Source organism: Felis catus, chromosome E1, assembly GCF_018350175.1.
Source record: "Felis catus isolate Fca126 chromosome E1, F.catus_Fca126_mat1.0, whole genome shotgun sequence".
NCBI classification, from domain to species: domain Eukaryota; kingdom Metazoa; phylum Chordata; class Mammalia; order Carnivora; family Felidae; genus Felis; species Felis catus.
The window spans coordinates 19,889,482-19,907,517 of NC_058381.1; the positions used below are offsets into that span (position 1 = coordinate 19,889,482).

General features: G+C 45.0%; 2 protein-coding genes across 4 annotated transcripts in view; both read right to left on the reverse strand.

Moving 5' to 3' along the window:
- Positions 1-2,466: 2,466 nt before the first annotated feature.
- On the reverse strand, positions 2,467-8,289 carry COPRS (coordinator of PRMT5 and differentiation stimulator). 2 transcript variants are annotated; one of them, XM_023243545.2, is made up of 4 exons: positions 8,134-8,289; positions 5,687-5,753; positions 3,817-4,038; positions 2,467-2,904 (listed from the first exon to the last, which is right to left on the reverse strand). In XM_023243545.2, exons 1-4 carry the CDS (start codon positions 8,230-8,232, stop codon positions 2,735-2,737), a joined length of 558 nt encoding a protein of 185 aa, XP_023099313.1. In that variant the 5' UTR covers positions 8,233-8,289; the 3' UTR covers positions 2,467-2,734. The 2 variants fall into 2 exon arrangements, with proteins under 2 accessions (XP_023099313.1, XP_006940135.3); XM_006940073.5 differs by lacking the exon at positions 8,134-8,289 and adding an exon at positions 7,819-7,968.
- A 1,688-nt stretch (positions 8,290-9,977) lies between these two features.
- The window catches only part of UTP6 (UTP6 small subunit processome component), a 30,554-nt gene continuing 22,495 nt past the window's right edge, over positions 9,978-18,036 (reverse strand). For both annotated transcript variants that reach the window (XM_045044416.1, XM_045044417.1), the window contains exons 15-19: positions 16,910-16,990; positions 16,701-16,810; positions 15,522-15,588; positions 13,013-13,085; positions 9,978-12,087 (exon numbers count right to left, since the gene is read on the reverse strand). In XM_045044416.1, the coding sequence (XP_044900351.1) occupies positions 11,930-12,087; positions 13,013-13,085; positions 15,522-15,588; positions 16,701-16,810; positions 16,910-16,990 (489 nt within the window). In that variant the 3' untranslated portion in view covers positions 9,978-11,929. The remainder of the gene's footprint in view (positions 12,088-13,012; positions 13,086-15,521; positions 15,589-16,700; positions 16,811-16,909; positions 16,991-18,036) is intronic.

Sequence of the window (18,036 nt, forward strand, 5' to 3'; positions counted from 1 at the left end):
ATGTTAGAGAAAAACAAATTTTTAAATAAAAATTTTAAAAAACAAAACTCTCTTCTTAGATTTGGCTTGACTGACACCTATGCTCACCTGGTTCTCTTTTTCCTCCACTGTCACAGCCTGGCCCTGGGTCTGACCTTCCATCTAGCCTTTCGCTGCAAATGCACTGCAAGCTTCTGTCCTCAGCCCTCTCCTCACTACACACCCTCACAGAACAATCTCAACCTGTCAATGCTGCAACACCTTCCAAAACCTCAAAAATCCCCACAACATGCCCTCTCCTTCCGCCTTCCTCCTTGTCCCTTCTGATGCCAGACACATATATGCAACTGCCTATTGACGGTTTAGCTAGAAAACAGAAAGACAGAGAGAGGATAAGATTGCTAATTTCTGGGTGCCTGGGTGGCTCAGTTGGTTGAATGTCTGAGTCTTGATTTTGGCTCAGGTCATGATCCCAGGGTTCATGGGTTCGAGCCCCACATCAGGCTCTGTGCTGACAGTGCAGAGCCTGCTTGGGATTCTCTTTCTCTTAAAATAAACTTTAAAAAAAAAAAAAAAAAAGATTGCTAATTTCCTATATTTGAAAGGAAGTCAGGACCACAGAGCAGACCAGGACCATGTGGGGGTAGATTTCAACTCAAAACAACGGAGAATTTTCTCACAAAGACCACTAGCCAACAGTGGATGGGCCCCTTCTGAGGCAGTGACTAGAAGAAAGGATTCTTGCACATGGTACAAGGCCAAACTAAGCAATATTAATAGTCTCTCCCTATGAGATTGATACTTCTCAGTTCAGCATTCAGGGATTTAAAAAAATAGGTATTTGTTGTTGGGTTTGTTTTTTTTCATTTGGAGTACCTAAAAGCACAATTCATTTTAGGACACTGATTAGAAATCATTGCAGGGCACCTGGGTGGCTCAGTCGGTTAAGTGTCCAACTCAGTTTCAGCTCAGGTCATGATCTCACAGTTCGTGAGTTCAAGCCCCACATCAGGTCGTGCACCGCAGAGCCTGCTTGGGATTGTCTCTCCTTCTCTCTGTCCCTCCCCTGCTTGTGCTCTCTCTCTCTCAGAATAAATAAACTTTAAAATTTTTTTAAAAAAGAATAAAGAAATGCTTGTTCTCATGCCGGTCTAATCAGCTCTGACACTGGGAAGAGGAGACAAGGCAGAGCAGTATAGTGACAGGGTCTATGACTGTCCCATCAGCAAGGATAGTGGAGGGGACATTTTTTCTCCCTAGGACAGGTTTGGTCATGAGGCCCCTCACAGTGAAAGCCACTGCTTTCCCTCATCAGGTTCTGCCTTGCTCACACACTTTGTGGGGCCTCTGAAAAATCATGTAAATGGTTAAATGCTCATTTAACCGCTATGGAGCTGACTCAGATTTCAGATTTGAAACTTGTTCCTGAATCAGCTTCAGCAGGGAGGCAGGGAGGTTAAGAAGCAATCCCTGAGCTTGCCAGAGAGGCAAAGGTGACTTAGTCTGGTGCATCGCAGACCTGCCAACGCATGGTCCCCAGATCCCGCCTCTAGGCGTGTTCTCACACAGGGGTGAGCAGCCAAGGAAAGCAGACTCCAAAGTCACGTATGGGTTTAGGGCACGGTTCTGCCATTTCCTGGCTGTGAGATCTTGGAGAAGTCCAAACATTTTGTCTTTTTTTTTCTCATCTCTAAAATAAAGCAACTTAGGGGCACCTGGCTGGCTTACTCAGAGAACACATGACTCTTCATCTCAGGATCGTGAGTTCAAGCCCCATGTTGGGTATAGAGATTACTTAAATAAATAAAACTTTTTAAAAAATAAAATAAAACAAAATTAGGCAATTAAAAAAATAGCGACTTCAGGGGCACCTGGATGGCTCAGTCAGGTAAGCAACCGACTTCAGCTCAGGTCATGATCCCATGGTTCACAAGTTCAAGCCCCGAACTGGGCTCTGTACTGACAGCTCGGAGCCTGGAGCCTGCTTCGGATTCTGTGTCTCCCTCTCTGTCTGCCCCTCCCCCACTAGCGCTCGCTCACGCGCTCTCTCTCAAAAATAAAAATAACTTTTTTTAATAAAATAAAAAATAAAAAAACAGTGACTTCATATAAGTAATTATAAAGAGTAAAAGATTAAATGGAAAGCAAAGTTCAAAATTCTTTCATACCAATTGAGGGCTATATAATTGCTGGCTTAATTTATTTGCCATTTAGTGTTCCAACTTGCAGAAAGCCCTTGTTAACTGAGTAAACAGTCAATTTTTCTTCAACAGGAAGAGAAATCAGTCACAAAGTCACCAACGTCTCTTGGATTCCAATCCCTGGCCAAAACATTATTTTCTTTTACAGAGTACTTTTAAGGGTCCAAGTACCTCAAGCCTTAAAAATGTAAGCCAGGTAACTTTAACTGAAGGAGTAAGGCTTTATCTATAAGTATCTAATTAAAGGGGTGGGGGTGGGGGTGGGGGTGGGAGAGACAAAAGCAAATCAAATTTTTTCTACCTTTATTTATAAAGAACACAGCTCCTCCTGACACAGACACCAACACTCACACGTTCCAAGGAGGAGCTCGATAAAAACAACAACAACAATAGCAGAACTGGAGGACATCAGGACCTTATTTAACACCAGTCTGTGTGCCCGACTCGGGGATCACTGGGAATGTGTCCTCAAATATGACATCTCACCTCAAACAAAGGAAGACAGGCCTTCATCTGGAGGGTGCACCCACCCCCCAGGCAAAAAAGCTGCACACTCAATCTTCAGCATCATCGAACTGTCCTGTTTCAAAGACCATCTTGGAATAGTGGGGTATCAGCGGAGGTGGGTGGTGCCAACTGGGGTCATAGATCATATCTCCTTGCGGGGCACAGCACACCCAAGGTTTGACCTCCTGAGAAATGCAACCCTGGATGTCATCGGCATCTGCAAGCAATTAAAAAAAAAGAAAACAGATTAAAAGGAGAAGGGGAGGTGAGACACATAGCCAAAAAATGTCTAGGGGACAGACACTAGCCATGTCTTTGTTTAAAAATACACATGCGGGGTGCCTGGGTGGCTCAGCCAAAGCGTCTGACTTCGGCTCAGGTCATGATCTTACGGCTCGTGCTTGATTCAAGCCCAATGTCGGGCTCTGTGCTGATAGCTCGGAGCCTGAAGCCTGCTTCAGATTATGTCTCCGTCTCTCTCTGCCCCTTCCCTGCTCACGCGCTCGCGCTAATACAAATAAACATTAAGAATTTTTTTTTAATTTTTTTTTCAACGTTTATTTATTTTTTGGGGGGACAGAGAGAGACAGAGCATGAACGGGCAAGGGGCAGAGAGAGAGGGAGACACAGAATCGGAAACAGACTCCAGGCTCCGAGCCATCAGCCCAGAGCCTGACGCGGGGCTCGAACTCACAGACCACGAGATCGTGACCTGGCTGAAGTCGGACGCTTAACCGACTGCGCCACCCAGGCGCCCCTAAAAATGTTTTTTCAGTACACAGGCAGAGCCCTCCTTCAAGGATTGCATGCCCAGGCTGTGCTTCTCAGAGGACGGTTCTTAGTGCAGAGGAAGCAACCGCAGAAGAGCACTGCTGTCTGCAGCAGCTAGATTCACACAGACATTTCTAGGAGAGTAACATTGCTTTCATGTTAAAACTGATGCATTATAAAGTCAACTGTGAAATTTGCATTTTTCCCCCAACATGAAAGAGAAGCTGTCACAGAAATTTCAGCTCTGTAAAAGGTTATCAGGCTGAGCTCACAGATGTGGGTCCTTCATCCAAACTGTCAGCCTTTGGGGTAGCCTGGTAGGTAACCTGGTCTGGGACCCTAGAAACACCACACCTACCATACGGATTCCCTTGATCTGCTTTCAACTCCAAGTCCCAGTCCTCGTTAAAAAGATCAGCAGCCTGTTCCTTGGGCGGGCAGTCGGACACTCCTTCTGACAGCTCCCAGGTATTCAGGTCCCCATCAGAATCCTCATCCTCCACGGCAAAGTCTTCCTCTTCCGAGTGGGTGCCCTCACCATGGGCAGGACTACCATTAGGGATGCTCTGTGCTCCACTGGCTAAGACATCAACAGAAGGAAGGTTTTAAAACCACTAGCAACTACACAGGGACTACTCACGTGCTTGGAAAATGTTTGGCAGACATACTAAGAGGGCAAGAGTAAAACAAGCATACAGAGTTCTTTAGCCACCTGAGCACTTAAAAAAAATGTTCTGTTTACATTTTTCGAAGTAGGATTGATCATTTCTTTTCAATAAAATCTTTTGCCTTCAACGAGGCCATTAATTGCCAGGTCTTATCATGCACACAGGGAATCAAGCAAATCAAGCACGGTTTATATATTTAAGTAGTTTACAGGTCACTGAGGCAAAGCACATCTGGCAGATGATAAGCTTTCATAATACAAACTTGAATTTTTACTCGTGTATTTCTCTCTTCATCATCAAAGAGCACAGGACAAGGGGCAGTGGGAGGAAAGCAGGCAGAAGAGCAGAACCCATCAGCCACAGAGGCAGCCACCACGTCTCCTCCTCCTGATATTGGGGAGAGCTGGAAGGTATATTTTCAAAAGGTATCAAGATAATAGAATAAAAGTCTGGAGAAGGATAATGGACCCCAAGTACATGGTGATGCCAGGTCAGAGCTGGGAAAAGAATCAGCCTAAAAACAGCCATGCTATTAACAGTGTATAATAATACCAGCTATAAGCACAAAAGTCATAGGTCAGGGCATGGGTTCTGGAGCCAAACTACCCTGCTCCAAACCCCAGTTCTGTCAATTCTGAATTGTGTGATTGAGCTGAAATGTACTCAACCGACTCGTCAGTAACTTAAACACAAAATCACCACATAGCACAATTCCACTCCTGAACGGATACCCAAAAGAATCGAAAGCAGGTATTTAGGCAAGACTTGTACAAAAGTGTTCATAAGAGCATCATTCACAATCACCAAAGAGTATAAACAACTCATAAATGCCTATCAACTGATGAATAAGCAGCCAAGATGTAGTATATCCAGACGATGGAACTGTTCAGCCATAAAAAGGAATGTACTGATTCATGCTACATGAGTCTTGAAAATATCATGCTGAGTGAAAGAAGCCAGACACAAAAGGCTACGTAGCATACCCTTCCATTTGCACGCAACTCACATTCGCCTGTCCAGTACAGGTAAATCCACAGAAAGATTAATGGTCTGGTGCGGGGAGGGGGGGGGGGGGGGAGGCGCGGAATCGCTCAAGGAAGGGGGTATGGGGTGGGACTACTTATCGGTCACAGGGTGACCTTTTGGAGTACTGAAAATGTTCTGGAGCTAAATAAGCGTGGTGGTTGCACAGAACTGTGAAGGTACGAAACGCCACTGGCTTGTACGCTTTAAAATTATCAAGTGGTAAATTTTATATTTGTGTTTTACCACAATCTTTTTTTCATTTTTACTCTGAGCCTCGGTTTCCTCATTTGAAATATGAAGACAGGATTGTGGTGTCTTTCCCAATAGAAGGGAAGGGTTTGGTCACAAGGTGAGGCCTTCCCTTCAGGAAGCTCCAGAGGGGCTTCCAAAGGAGGATGCCACGGAAACACTAGGCAGAAAAGGCAGCAAAGAGAACTGGCCAGGAAGAAAAGGTAAACAAGACACAGGGACTGTCCCTCTCCTCGATTCCTTGGTCTCCCCCCACATCCAGCCCAGCCTCCACCGTCTACTTGCCTAGCCGATCCACGGCCTTCTCAGTGTCTCTCTCCTGACCGGAGTGGTCAGCTGGGACAAAGCCAGCCTGCAGGAAGAAGAAACAATTACCCAGGACTCGGATATCGGGGGTGTCCCCAGTATTAAGCTATTGCCTTGCAGCCCCAAACCCACCCCTCCGTCCTCAGCTTTGTGAGGGTGGGGCTGGGATGCTGCGACCCACATCTCTGCTTTGCCCTATAGATGTGGCAAGGTTGGGGAGCCAAGGGCTTCGCCCTTTCCTACTTCTGCAGACACCACTCCAGCGACACTCCGCCCCTGCGGCAGCAGCGCCTTCTGCTCGATCCCGTCTACACTTTGCCAACACTTGCAGAGGCAACCTCATCACTGGGCTCTCTCTTCAGGGCTCTCTCTCCCAGGCCCTCAGGACCCCTCCTCCAAGCTCAGAGACCCCAGCAGTACTTGGGGGCTGTGCTTCCTCCTCCGAGATTGGAATTTCAGCTCTGCTAAGGCTCTCTTCTGGGCCTGTAATTTTTTTTTTTTAAAGTTTACTTATTTATTTTGAGAGAGACGACAGAGAGAGCGAGCAGGGGAGGGGCAGAGAATCCCAAGCAGGCTATGCACTGTCAGCACAGAGTCCGACGCGGGGCTAGAACTCACGAACGGTGAGATCATGACCTGAGCCAAAACCAAGAGTCGGATGCTAAGTTAACTGAGCCACCCAGGTGCCCCTGAGCCTGTAAACTGTAATCATTCCAACCTCATTCCTTTGTTCCCTCAGCCCTAGGGGTGGTAGCTGTTTCCCCACAGTTGCTACCTCCATGTTCGTTTATACCTTTTCAGTAACTCAACATTCTTTCAACTTCTGTCTCCTGATACATGGGGGCAACAGAGCTTTAGTTCCTAAGTGTCGCTGAAGGGAAATACTTCTTCCCCCACAGCCAACCATATGCTTCTCTGCTCCCATCACTCAGAAGTTCCTGAAATCCTGTCCCTTCCAAGACCACTTTAAATGGAACAAGAAATGTTCGCAGCCTGCATCCGAAGACCTGGTTTTAATCCCAGCTCTTGCCATTCATTCAGGGTGTGACCTTGGATACGTCACTTCAACCACCATACCTGGGTTTCCTTCCGGGGAAAGCAGAGATGACTGTCCTGACCTTGCAAGGGGCTTATGAGGGGATAACACTTATGAAAACACCTAGCACAGAGCAGGAATGTAACATTTGTTGAATTTAAATCCACTTTCTTTGCCCCTACATCGAAACTGTACTTGGCACCTGCCCCAATTAGCTCATGATGTCGTCATCCCCAGATTTAAGGAATAAACTCCCTCTTCTGTAGTCAATGACAACCCGGGGTCACTACTGCAGGTCAGCTGGTCGGACCCCTCGGGTGGACCACTGTCACAGCCCCCTGCCCAGCTGACAGCATCAATCGCCACTCTGCTCAAAAATCTTCAACAGCCCTCCATGCAGGAGTATAAAATTGACCATGGCATTCCCACCTCCCCAACACAGCCCGTCGACCTGTTGAGCACCGTTCTCTCCCCTGGCCCTGAGGCTCTGAGTCCCCAGCTCCCAGCCATTTGTCGGGTACTGCCTCACCTCCACACCTCTGCAGGCACCCCCACCCCCACCCTGTCACCTTGGAGAAAAAGCATACATCCCTTCCTGCTACGTCCTGACAAAATCAGTCCATCCTATCTGCACGCGGAAGTTTTTTGTTTTTTGTTTTTTTCACTAGCGCTACATCTTTATATCTTACTCTGGTTTAGTACCATCTTTGATGCTTAAACAAGCATTCCATTCCTCCGATGAATAGCTGTCTATCGTGGCGGGCCCTAAGCTAGGCGCCGGGTTAACAGCAGTAACCAGGGGATTCCTACCCTCACGGAGCTCGCCATCTAGCAGAACTTACTGACTGTAAACAAGGGCAGGTGATGCCCGTAATAACGGTCTTTGGAAAACCAGGAGCTGTCTGGCGCGCAAATGAAAACAAGTTTCTGGAAACCCTGCGTCAAGCCGGGCCTTTGGTTTCAGTAAACAGAAAAGGAGAGCGCATGAGACATCATGTGGTGCTCAGGGTTAGCTGTGCATCCCCACCCATGGACACAGGTCCTGCGGGGACGGCGGGCTCCTCGCCGCCCTCACCTGGCCTCGCTCCAGGCCCCGGGCAATGGCCCCCAGCTCTCGGTCATCGGCATCGCTTCCCATTTAGCAAGTAGGCGGAGGCGCCCCCGGGACAGCCAGCCTCCCCTCCGCTCCCGCTCGCCCACTCACGCCCTCGGCGGCCCCGCCCCGCGGCCCCGCGCGCCGCGGCCCGGCCGTTTCCAGCGCGAACGCGCGCCCAAACGGCGCCCCCCGCCCGGCCCCGCGGCCCCCGCCCGGCCCCGCCTCGCCCGGCCCTGCCCGGCCCGCGAGCCCCGAAACTTCCCGCCCCTCGCCGCAGGCGGCGGCCGCGCTCACCCCCGGGCTGGGGGGCGCCTCCCGCGCGCTCGGCAGCGGCGGCCCCCGAGGCGGCTCGGCGGCCCCCAGCGCCCGGGCTCCGGCGGCCTGACGGTCCATGCCTGGCGGCCCGCGCCTCCGCGCCCTGGACGCTGCTCGGCCACGTGACGCGCCCGCCTGGCTGCCAGCCGGAGGATACGCCGCGGAGGGGCCAATCAGCCGGGGGTGCTCCCGGCCGAGCGGGGCGGGACACGGGTCACGAGGAAGCCAGGGGCGGGGCGGCGCGGGAGGGGCGGGGCGCGCCCGACAGCCAAGCCCCCTTCCTAGGGTCCCGGGGTCTGATTCTTCTCGCTCCTCGTGCTCCTGCTCCTGCCGGTGCACATCCCAGGGCTGGCGACTAGCAGGGTCTGAAATGCCAGCTGTTACCCCTACCCCACCACGCTGATGATGTGCCTCAGCCCCCAAATCTCGAATCCCTGGTTAGACTAATCAATTACCCGAGTCTACCTGATAGTCTACAAAGCTCAGCTCTCAAAAGTTTGAATGCAATTTAGACCCAACCACATTTGTGTCACAGGTTTCCGTAGAACTCAGGCTAGAACTGGGCTATAACCCACCCACAAATGGATGAGACAGCTCAGAGCTCAGTGATTCTCCACGTTAAGTTAATGACAGTTCTTAGAAACCAGGACAGATGATGAAAACGATGTCCAGACACGGTATGACTGTCACAGTAACCCTAAACATTTGGTGCTGTCACTGTAGTCTGGCTGGGCTCCAATTTTTTAATGCTCAAAGTCTGGCCCTCTACAAGCTGAGGGCAGTAGCAGATCGGCAGGGCCTGAGCTGGGGAGGAACCCTTCCCTGCCTTTCCCCACGCTGCCTAAACTCTTAATAACATACCGGTGCTCAAGGTGTGATACTCATTTTAAGAATGAAATAGAAAAGCTAGAAGCTGGGATTCCCTGCTCACTAGGCCACTTTATGACAACCTTTCGGGACATTAGGGAGCTTATTCCTTCATCTCCCTGTAAGGATGTGTTTATAAACCATAAAAGACATTTGAACAAAACTAGCATTATGGGGGTGGGGGGAGAGGCAAAGTGGGTAAAGGGAAGTGGCAGATACAGGCTTCCAGTAGTGGAATGAGTAAGTCATGGGCATAAAAGATACAGTACAGGAAATACAGTCAATGGTATTGTAGTGGACCTGTATGGTGACAGATGGTGGCCACGCTGTGGTGAGCACAGCCACACAGCAGGAGTTGTCGAATCCTTGTTGTACACATGAAACTAATGTTGACATTGTCTCAACCACACTCAAATTTAAAAATTTAAATAAAAGTTTTTACTACAAAAAAATTAGGGTAACCGCTGATACACTGTATTTTTTCTCTCCTCTATGTAGACCTTCCTGCAGGGAAAAGAATGTGGCCAACTAATGTGTGAACTGTTCTGATCCATGAGTCAGTTTCCCCAAATCTAATTGGATCCAGGTCACCACTCTCCCATAGAACTTTCAATGGCAGAAATAAAAGCTCTATTATCTGTGCTGTCCACTATGGTAAACGTGTGGCTATCAAGAACTCGAAATGTGGCCAGCGTAAATGAGAAAATAATTTCATTAGATGTAAATTGCCACACATGGCAGGTCTAGGTGAACTAGCCAGATGCACCTTCGCAACCTGCATAACGAGCCCCAAACCTAGGTGTTGGGATGATCCCAAGTGACCCACCTTCATCGCCTTGCGTTAAGGAGCCAACCACCACCCTCCTCACTCTCATCTCTTACAAGCATGTATCTCCCTCCTGAAACAAAAATGCCATGTCGGGATTGGGAATGTTAAACTTCCCAGGACTCCATGAAAAGGTCAAAGAGGAAACTGTTCTTATTTTACAACAAATGACAAGCAAACAACATTTAGAGTACAAAATCTCAAAGTAAAAATGCCCTAAAATAGACTCTCATATCATTAAGAACTCAACATATAATAAAAGTAGTACCACAATCAGTAGAGATAAAGGATAAAGCCACAAATGGTGTTGTAGAAAATTTAGTTAACTGGTTGGGGGGAAGAAAATGAGTTGTCTAAGGCAAGAGGAATAGGTATCATACACACACATCTTCTGGGCATCAAAAAACACCACAAAAAAAAAAAAAAAAAAGCTAGGGGCAAATTATTTGCAACAAAGGAGAGACAAACTAAAAATTAATATTCTTAATATTTTAAAAATTCTTTTAAATTAGTAAGAAAAAAGTTCAAAAAATAGTCGTGAAAAAACAAGAGAACCAAGAAAAACACATTAAACTTCATTAATACCCACCGCAGGTAAAGTATTGACCTTTTCCTACACTGCATGAAAGTATTCTCATACATTGCAAACTGGCAGCACATATCAGTATCTTTAAAAGTTACACCCTTTAATCCAGTAATTCTACCAGCAAATATCACACTCCTGAAGAAATAACCAGGGATGTGAACAAAGATTTGTAAGAATCATCAACAGCATTTATAAGAAAAAAATCAGATATACAAGATCCAACCACAAGGCATTAGTAAAATAAGTCATGGCTCATCCATACAATGGAATGTTATAAATTCATTACATGTTTTTAAGGCTATTCAATGACATAGAAAAATAACATAAGTGAAACATACTGCTAAGGAAAACCACACTTCTCCCGGTGACCTGAATTCCTCTCCCAGTGACCACAGTGTTAAGTTAAAGGATGTAAAATTCAAACAGTAGCCTACCCGACTCCCAGAATGCCCTCTCTGCTCCAAGCCATCCTCCACTCTGGCTCCTGAAGGCCTTCTCTACTGCTCTCATCTACACCCTACCCACGTCCTCCTTTTGTTGCTGGACCTCCCCACTGTAGACACTTCTCTGAAGATTAGTCCCAGACAGAAGACACTTTTGTAAAGTCTTTATCCTCTTAAAGGACTTTTCCCAATACCCAGCATCCTCTTCTGCTGCCTCAACAAGCTCTCTCAGGATGTCCAGCTGTCCCGCCAAACCCTACCTCCATCCCAAAAGCTTCCCTTCTTTTCTGCTAATAGTGGGCACTTAATGAGTGAATAAATAAGTAATCTAACAGTATAAATCCAATGTCATAAAGGAAATCAGAGTTTAACTCCAGATGATGAGGTTGTAGGATGCTTTAATTTCTTCTCCACATTACTCTGCTCCCTCTGTATTTCCTACAACAAATGTACACCATGTATACTTTTTTTTTAATATTTTTTTTAATGTTTAATTTTTTGAGAGAGAAGGTGTACACATGCTCTCAGGGGAGGGGCAGAGAGAGAGAGAAAGAGCATCCCAAGCAGGCTCCACCCTAATGCGGGGCTCGAACTCCCAAACCCTGAGACCATGACCTGAGCCGAAGCCGGACGCTTAACCAACTGAGCCGCCAGGGGCCCCATGTATACTTTTTTAATAAGGAGAGAACAAACAAATGGAACTGTACTTTCTCCTCCATTATTACTGGCCCCTAGGTACAGTTTAGAGCTACTCATTCTTGACCAAGCGTAACAAGAAAAACTCAGTTGTATGATTTCCATGTATTCTGAGAAACATTTAGGACCGTACAGTAGTAGGTCAGACCTTAACAAGTAGCTTCTTGCCACTAAATAGCAATTCTCTTTTCTGGAATTAAAAATTAACACGCTAACAAAACTAAAAAAGCATGTCCCAAAATCAGACAGCCATCTTGTCTGCTATCTCTCAACAAACTGCAGATGAACTCCTAATACAAATCTGGCCAAGAGGGCTTACAATGCTATTTCCCAAAGGGGGCTACGTTCTTCCTCTTGTCACAAATGGCCGGCTTGATGCATAGCGTGTTTAGCTACAAATGCTTCTGCTGACTCTCCCTGCAACATTTTCATGGCTCGCCAATATATCTGCCCGCAGTTCTCAGGTCTACCAAGGGGGTGGTTCAGTTCTTCTTTGATGTAATCCATCCAAAGATCTTTAAAGGGAAACAGTATGTTATTACTGTAAACATACAACTAGATCATTGATAAAGCTTTATTATATCAACTATTTAATACTGATTCAATATAAGATTTCTAAGAAGCTGAACTTGTTGCTATTATCTCCCTAGAGCCCTACGTGAAACAATGCCTCTCTCAACTTCTTTACACTGAGAAGTATCAAAACTTTTTTAAAGTGAAAACCTTCATTTTAAATCAAGACAATCCACGTATTTCATAAACCAAAAATACTAAATATTTCAGCGGGAGGATTTTGCTGAGTCTCTTTCAAGGTGAAAGTGAGTTTCAATGAATTCATTATAACCTTCTTATAATACTTAATAAAACTTGCTTAGGTTATGAAAAATGCCATTTTCATTCCCCTCATCAGGAGAAAGTCTGCTCAAAACCTTGTAAAAGCTAACGTATTTTTTTAATCTAAATTTAAGCACTATATAATATTTTTGACTTCATAAGTAAACGGATTTATATGACATACCTACAGCCAGAAATGTTTTATGGGTCCTCAATGAGGACAATGTGGCAACAGCCAGTGGCAACTAATGTCAATTAGTATCCCACTCCACCTTTGCTATCACTCCCACTCTTATTCTAACCTACATTAACCTTTCCTTTACAAATACCACATTTTTTAAGAGTATCAAACCCAGCAAATCTTTCTCTAATCCAGAGTTCTTAAAAGAAGACCCACAGACTCTTAATCTTGTGAACTTGAAATTATAAGCCAAATTATGTCTGTAAGTATTTATGCACAAAGTAAGGGAGCAGGCAGTAACAGGATACCATCTTTATTCTCAAAAAGGGCCATGACCCACAAAGAGTTAAACACTGTTCCAACCACACTGATGGGTTACACACCACACATGCAAACAGACGAGTCCGTAACTGAAGTTTACTTACCAGAATCTACAGATCCGAACTCTCTCAAAGCCCTCTCATAATATTCTCTTAAGTTCACCATCTTGCAGGATTCCTAACAAAATAATCAGACAATCTTGCCTCAAAAGCCTAATTCGGAATGTCACAAATTCATTTCAATCACATTGTTAAACAGCTACCACCCATTAGGGATTTGTAGGGAAGAAGGCTCATGATATAGGATGAACACAGCCTGGCTCTCAACGTATTCAGAGGAAAGTCAAAATACAGGAGACACCAGAGTGAAGTCAATGTCAAACAGTGATAAAAGCACTTTGCTATGATAGCATGGAAAAAAGCCTGATTAATTCTCAGTTGGGGGAACACGGGCAGGTTCACAGGAAAATATATTTGAATGACCTGAGGGAAGAGGAGGATTTAAATAAGTAAATTGGGAAGGTTTACTCCCTGTAACTAAGGATTTCTTTCTTTGGCACACCTGGACTCTGGCACATATTAGCTATGTCCACCTTAAAACTTATTATGTGAAAGCAAAGCCTATATAAATACTAATTATATCACCTGCAGCAAGTTTTTTAAACCCTCTGACTTTAAGTTTCCCCACCCATAAAACAATAATACCTCTTAGAACAACTACAAGTATTAAATTAAAATGCTGGCTAGGGGCACCTGGGTGGTGCAGTCAGTTAAGTGTCTGTCTCTTGATTTTGGCTCATGATCTCACAATTCTTGAGTCTGGGCCCCACATCAGGTTCTGCACTGACAGTGCAAGTTCTTGGGATTCTCTCTCCCTCTGCCTTTCTCTCTGCCCCTCCCCCGCTCAAAATAACTAAAAAAACTTTCTCTTCACCTAACACTGTATTCGTTTATAAAAAATCAACTTAACTTCATGTCATACACATGCATGAAAAACAGAATCACTCTTTGTTAAAGGCTCATAACGGGCAAAGAACAATGCAAAGTCCCTTCTTGGTGGTACCCCCTTTTGGTCTTGTAACCTGCACGTCTCTGAAACCAGTATCATGACCTCCTTTATGGAAGAGGACGCCAAGGTTTAGAATTGCCCAAGACACATAACTATTATGTTATTAATCTGAAGCCTGGTTATTATTATGCTCTCTTTGCTCCTCCCCACTTGCACTCTCTCTCTCTCAAAAATAAAATAAAAACATAAAAAAAATTAAAGAAACAAATTTAAAAAATGTACTTCTTTCGGAGGACCATCTTGCAATATACAAACAGCCATAAAAAAACTATTATCTCCAGTCCCAGAAATTTATCTCAAGAACCTGAATTATTATTCAAAAGAACAAAGGGGAAAAAAAGCTGTATAAACAAAATGCTTACATCACTCTTATTTTCATTATCAAAAATCTGGAAACAACCTGTCCATTACAATGGACTGGTTAAGAAAACTACAGGTTTAAGAATAATACTACAACCATTAAAAATGATAACCATGTGAAAACACAGGAAATGTGTTTACAAAATAATATTTAAAAAAGAAAAAGAAGAAAGAACCTCCACATGCCACGTATGTCAGAAATAATTCTTGTATGAAAAGAAAATCTTATGTGTATATGTGTAAACAAAAAAGTTAAACAATTAAAATTAAAATAAATATGGTTGGCTGCATTATTGTGACAGAATTACAGACACATTTGGATTTTCCTATATTATTTTTTTTTATTTTTTAACATTTATTTATTTTTGAGAGACAGAAAGAGATAGAGCACAAGCAGGGGAGGAGCAGAGAGAGAGAGGGAGACACAGAATCGGAAGCAGGCTCAGTCTCCGATCTATCAGCACAGAGCCTGATACAGGGCTCAAACTCACGGACCGCAAGATCATGACCTGAGCTGAAGTTGGCTGCTTAACCAACTGAGCTACCCAGGCACCCCTTCCTATATTATTTTTTAAATTGAGACTTTCTTGTAATTTTCCTTACTTACAAGTTCAGTTAAAACCACCTGAAACAGGGGCACCTGCATGGCTCAGTTGGTTGAGCATCTGACTCTTGGTTTTGGCTTAAGGTCATTATCTCACGGTTCATGGGTTCAAGCCCCGCATCTGGCTCCACACTAGCAGCATAGAACCTACTTAAGATTTTCTCTTCCTCTCTTGTCCCTCCCTCGCTCACACATGCGCATGCTCTTCCTCTCTCAAAAAAAATAAATAAATAAAACTTAAAAAAAACCCACCAGCAACAGTTGCTGAGTGCCTACTATCTACCTCATAACCCAATACAAGAGACAAATGGGATGCTTGGGTGGGAGGAAGCAGCACCTCCCAACCTGGCAGGGAGAGTTTCCTGTATGAGGTAACAGCTGAGCTTTCCACTTTCCAGACATGTACTTTGTCTTCTTTCCTTACCATTCCTTAGCCATCTCTCTGAAAAATGGTTAGATGAAGAGACCAGAAATGTACACCATGTACATAAGAAGAGCTTTTTAAATGATGAAATGCTGCCAGAGATTGGTAACCATTAATTCATTTGCCCAGACAAGGAACACACTGACAGCACACTTACTTGCTCCTTTTCAAACTGGATTATTTTCCTGAAAAAATCAACTGAAAATGGACGGCTTTCCTGCAAACTAAAATAAAGGGAGAAAACTGTTACCTTCCACAAAGACACAAAGCCTCTTACATCCCATGAATCTAATAAATACATATGCCTGCACCTCCACAACACATGGTTTAATAAAGACCTGGCCACGACGCAGGGCAAGGCCTGGACTTGACCACCAGTCACTCAATAACACCAGTGTCCAATGACTTACCCCTCACCCCCACCAAACTCCTTCCTATCCAGTTTTTCCTGTTGTCTTCTTCCACACTTTTACAGTTTAAAGTTCCCTCTGCCACATCTCAAGTCTTTTCTGAAGATGACCGATAATTCCACTTCTAACAATATATTCTAAGGAAATAATTTCCAACATGGACAAATAATATTTGTACGGAAATGTTCACTAAAGCCAAATAAATTATGGTGCATTGACAGAGCAGTATATACATAACTATGTTTAATAAAATGTTCATGCAGAATTGTTACTGAAAAGGCCAGTGCAATGTTCACCAACAAAATGTAATTATAGAATAATCTCAAATAAGTGAAAACAAAATCTTTAAAGAATATATTAACCATGTGTTTTTTCTCTTGATGATGGGATTACAATGAGTTATTAGTTATCACCCTTTTTTTTAAATTTTCCACAATAGGCATGAACTGCTTTTATTGTTCAAAAAAAGAAAGACTTGGGGCACCTGGGTAGCTCAGTTGGTTAAGCGTCTGACTTTGGCTCAGGTCATGATCTCACGGTTCGCGAGTTCAAGCCCCATGTCAGGCTCTGTGCTGACACCTCAGAGCCTGGAGCCTGCTTCGGATTCTGTGTCTCCTTCTCTCTCTGCCTCTCCCCTGCTCATGCTCTGTCCCTGTCTCTCTCAAAACTAAATAACCATTTAAAAAAAAAAACAAGAAAGACTTTTTGAAAGTCTCTTGGATTACTTCCTCAGATACTATTTGCCATACACACACAATCTGGGTGTGAGGGGCTGAGTATGGGGTGGAGAGACGAATAACAGCAATGAAAGAATATGAGTGTTATTTTTTTAAGTAACCTCTACACCTAACATGGGGCTCAAACTCACAAGCCCGAGATCAAGAGTCACACATTCTACTAAGCCAGCCAAGCGCCCCTAAGAGTACCTTTTAAACACAGCTCTGGCCTTTTTGTAGCCACCGCTTCGGTAAGCCCAGTCCAGGTACTTATCCTTCAGAGTGACGGAGTCGGCACCTTTGACAGCTGAGAGAGCTTTCTACAATTAAAAAAAAAAGACAAACTGCATGAGGAAATTTATAAATATCAAAGCATATTTTCTCTGCCCACCACAAGACTCACAACATGGGGCCTAGACCTTAAAAATGGCTTCAGTGTCTTCTTGGCTTTTGGCACCTTCGCTCCACTCTGCCCAAGAAATCCACAATGGTAGACAAATCTGGTCACAAAAAGAAAAACAAAAAGTTAGAAAATGATGGCCGAGCATTGTGCTCTGAAAACTAGTCACTACAGAGACAGGGTCCTGCTAAGATAACCAATATGTAAAATATGGATGCACTCCCAGTCTGTCCTCGCTGTGACCAAATACTCAGTGCCCAGTAGGAATGAGAGGCCAGAGCACACACAGACTTGTGACCAAGACCCCCAAAGCAGCACTCTCCTATCAGAGCTGGCTCCCTTCTGCCGGACAGCACTGCCTACAGCTATCCTCAGGCATCTCTGAACTAAGCAATGATGAGTCCATAGCTGGTCAGACCCACAGCTACCCAGGTCACATCTCTGCTGTCTGGGGACCCACCACACAAGAACTACCCAATCCAGGCTCAACGATCTCATCTTCATTCATGTCTCAGAAACACACACCAATGAGCAGTAAAATAATTAAGAATTTTTCCCACTTTTACTTTCCCACTTTTACTTCCAGAACACTTTTCTCCTACTATCATAAAAGGGCCTGCTAATATATTTGTTTTCCAAATTTTTTTAACATTTATTTATTTTTGAGACAGAGAGAGCATAAATGGGGGAGGGGGCAGAGACAGAGGCACAAAATTCGAAGCAGGCTCCAGACTCTGAGTTGTCAGCAGAGAGCCCAACATGGGGCGCAAACTCAGAAACCACGAGATCATGACCTGAGCTGAAGTTGGCTGCTTAACCAACTAAGCCACACAAGCGCAAAAGGGCCTGTTAATATAAAAGGACCTGGCTGGCTCAGTCAGTGGAGCGTGCAACTCTTGATATCAGGGTTGTAAGTTGGAGCCCCATGTTGGGTGTAGAGATGACTTAAAAATAAAATCTTTAGAGGGGCGCCTGGGTGGCGCAGTCGGTTAAGCGTCCGACTTCAGCCAGGTCACGATCTCGCGGTCCGGGAGTTCGAGCCCCGCGTCAGGCTCTGGGCTGATGGCTCAGAGCCTGGAGCCTGTTTCCGATTCTGTGTCTCCCTCTCTCTCTGCCCCTCCCCCGTTCATGCTCTGTCTCTCTCTG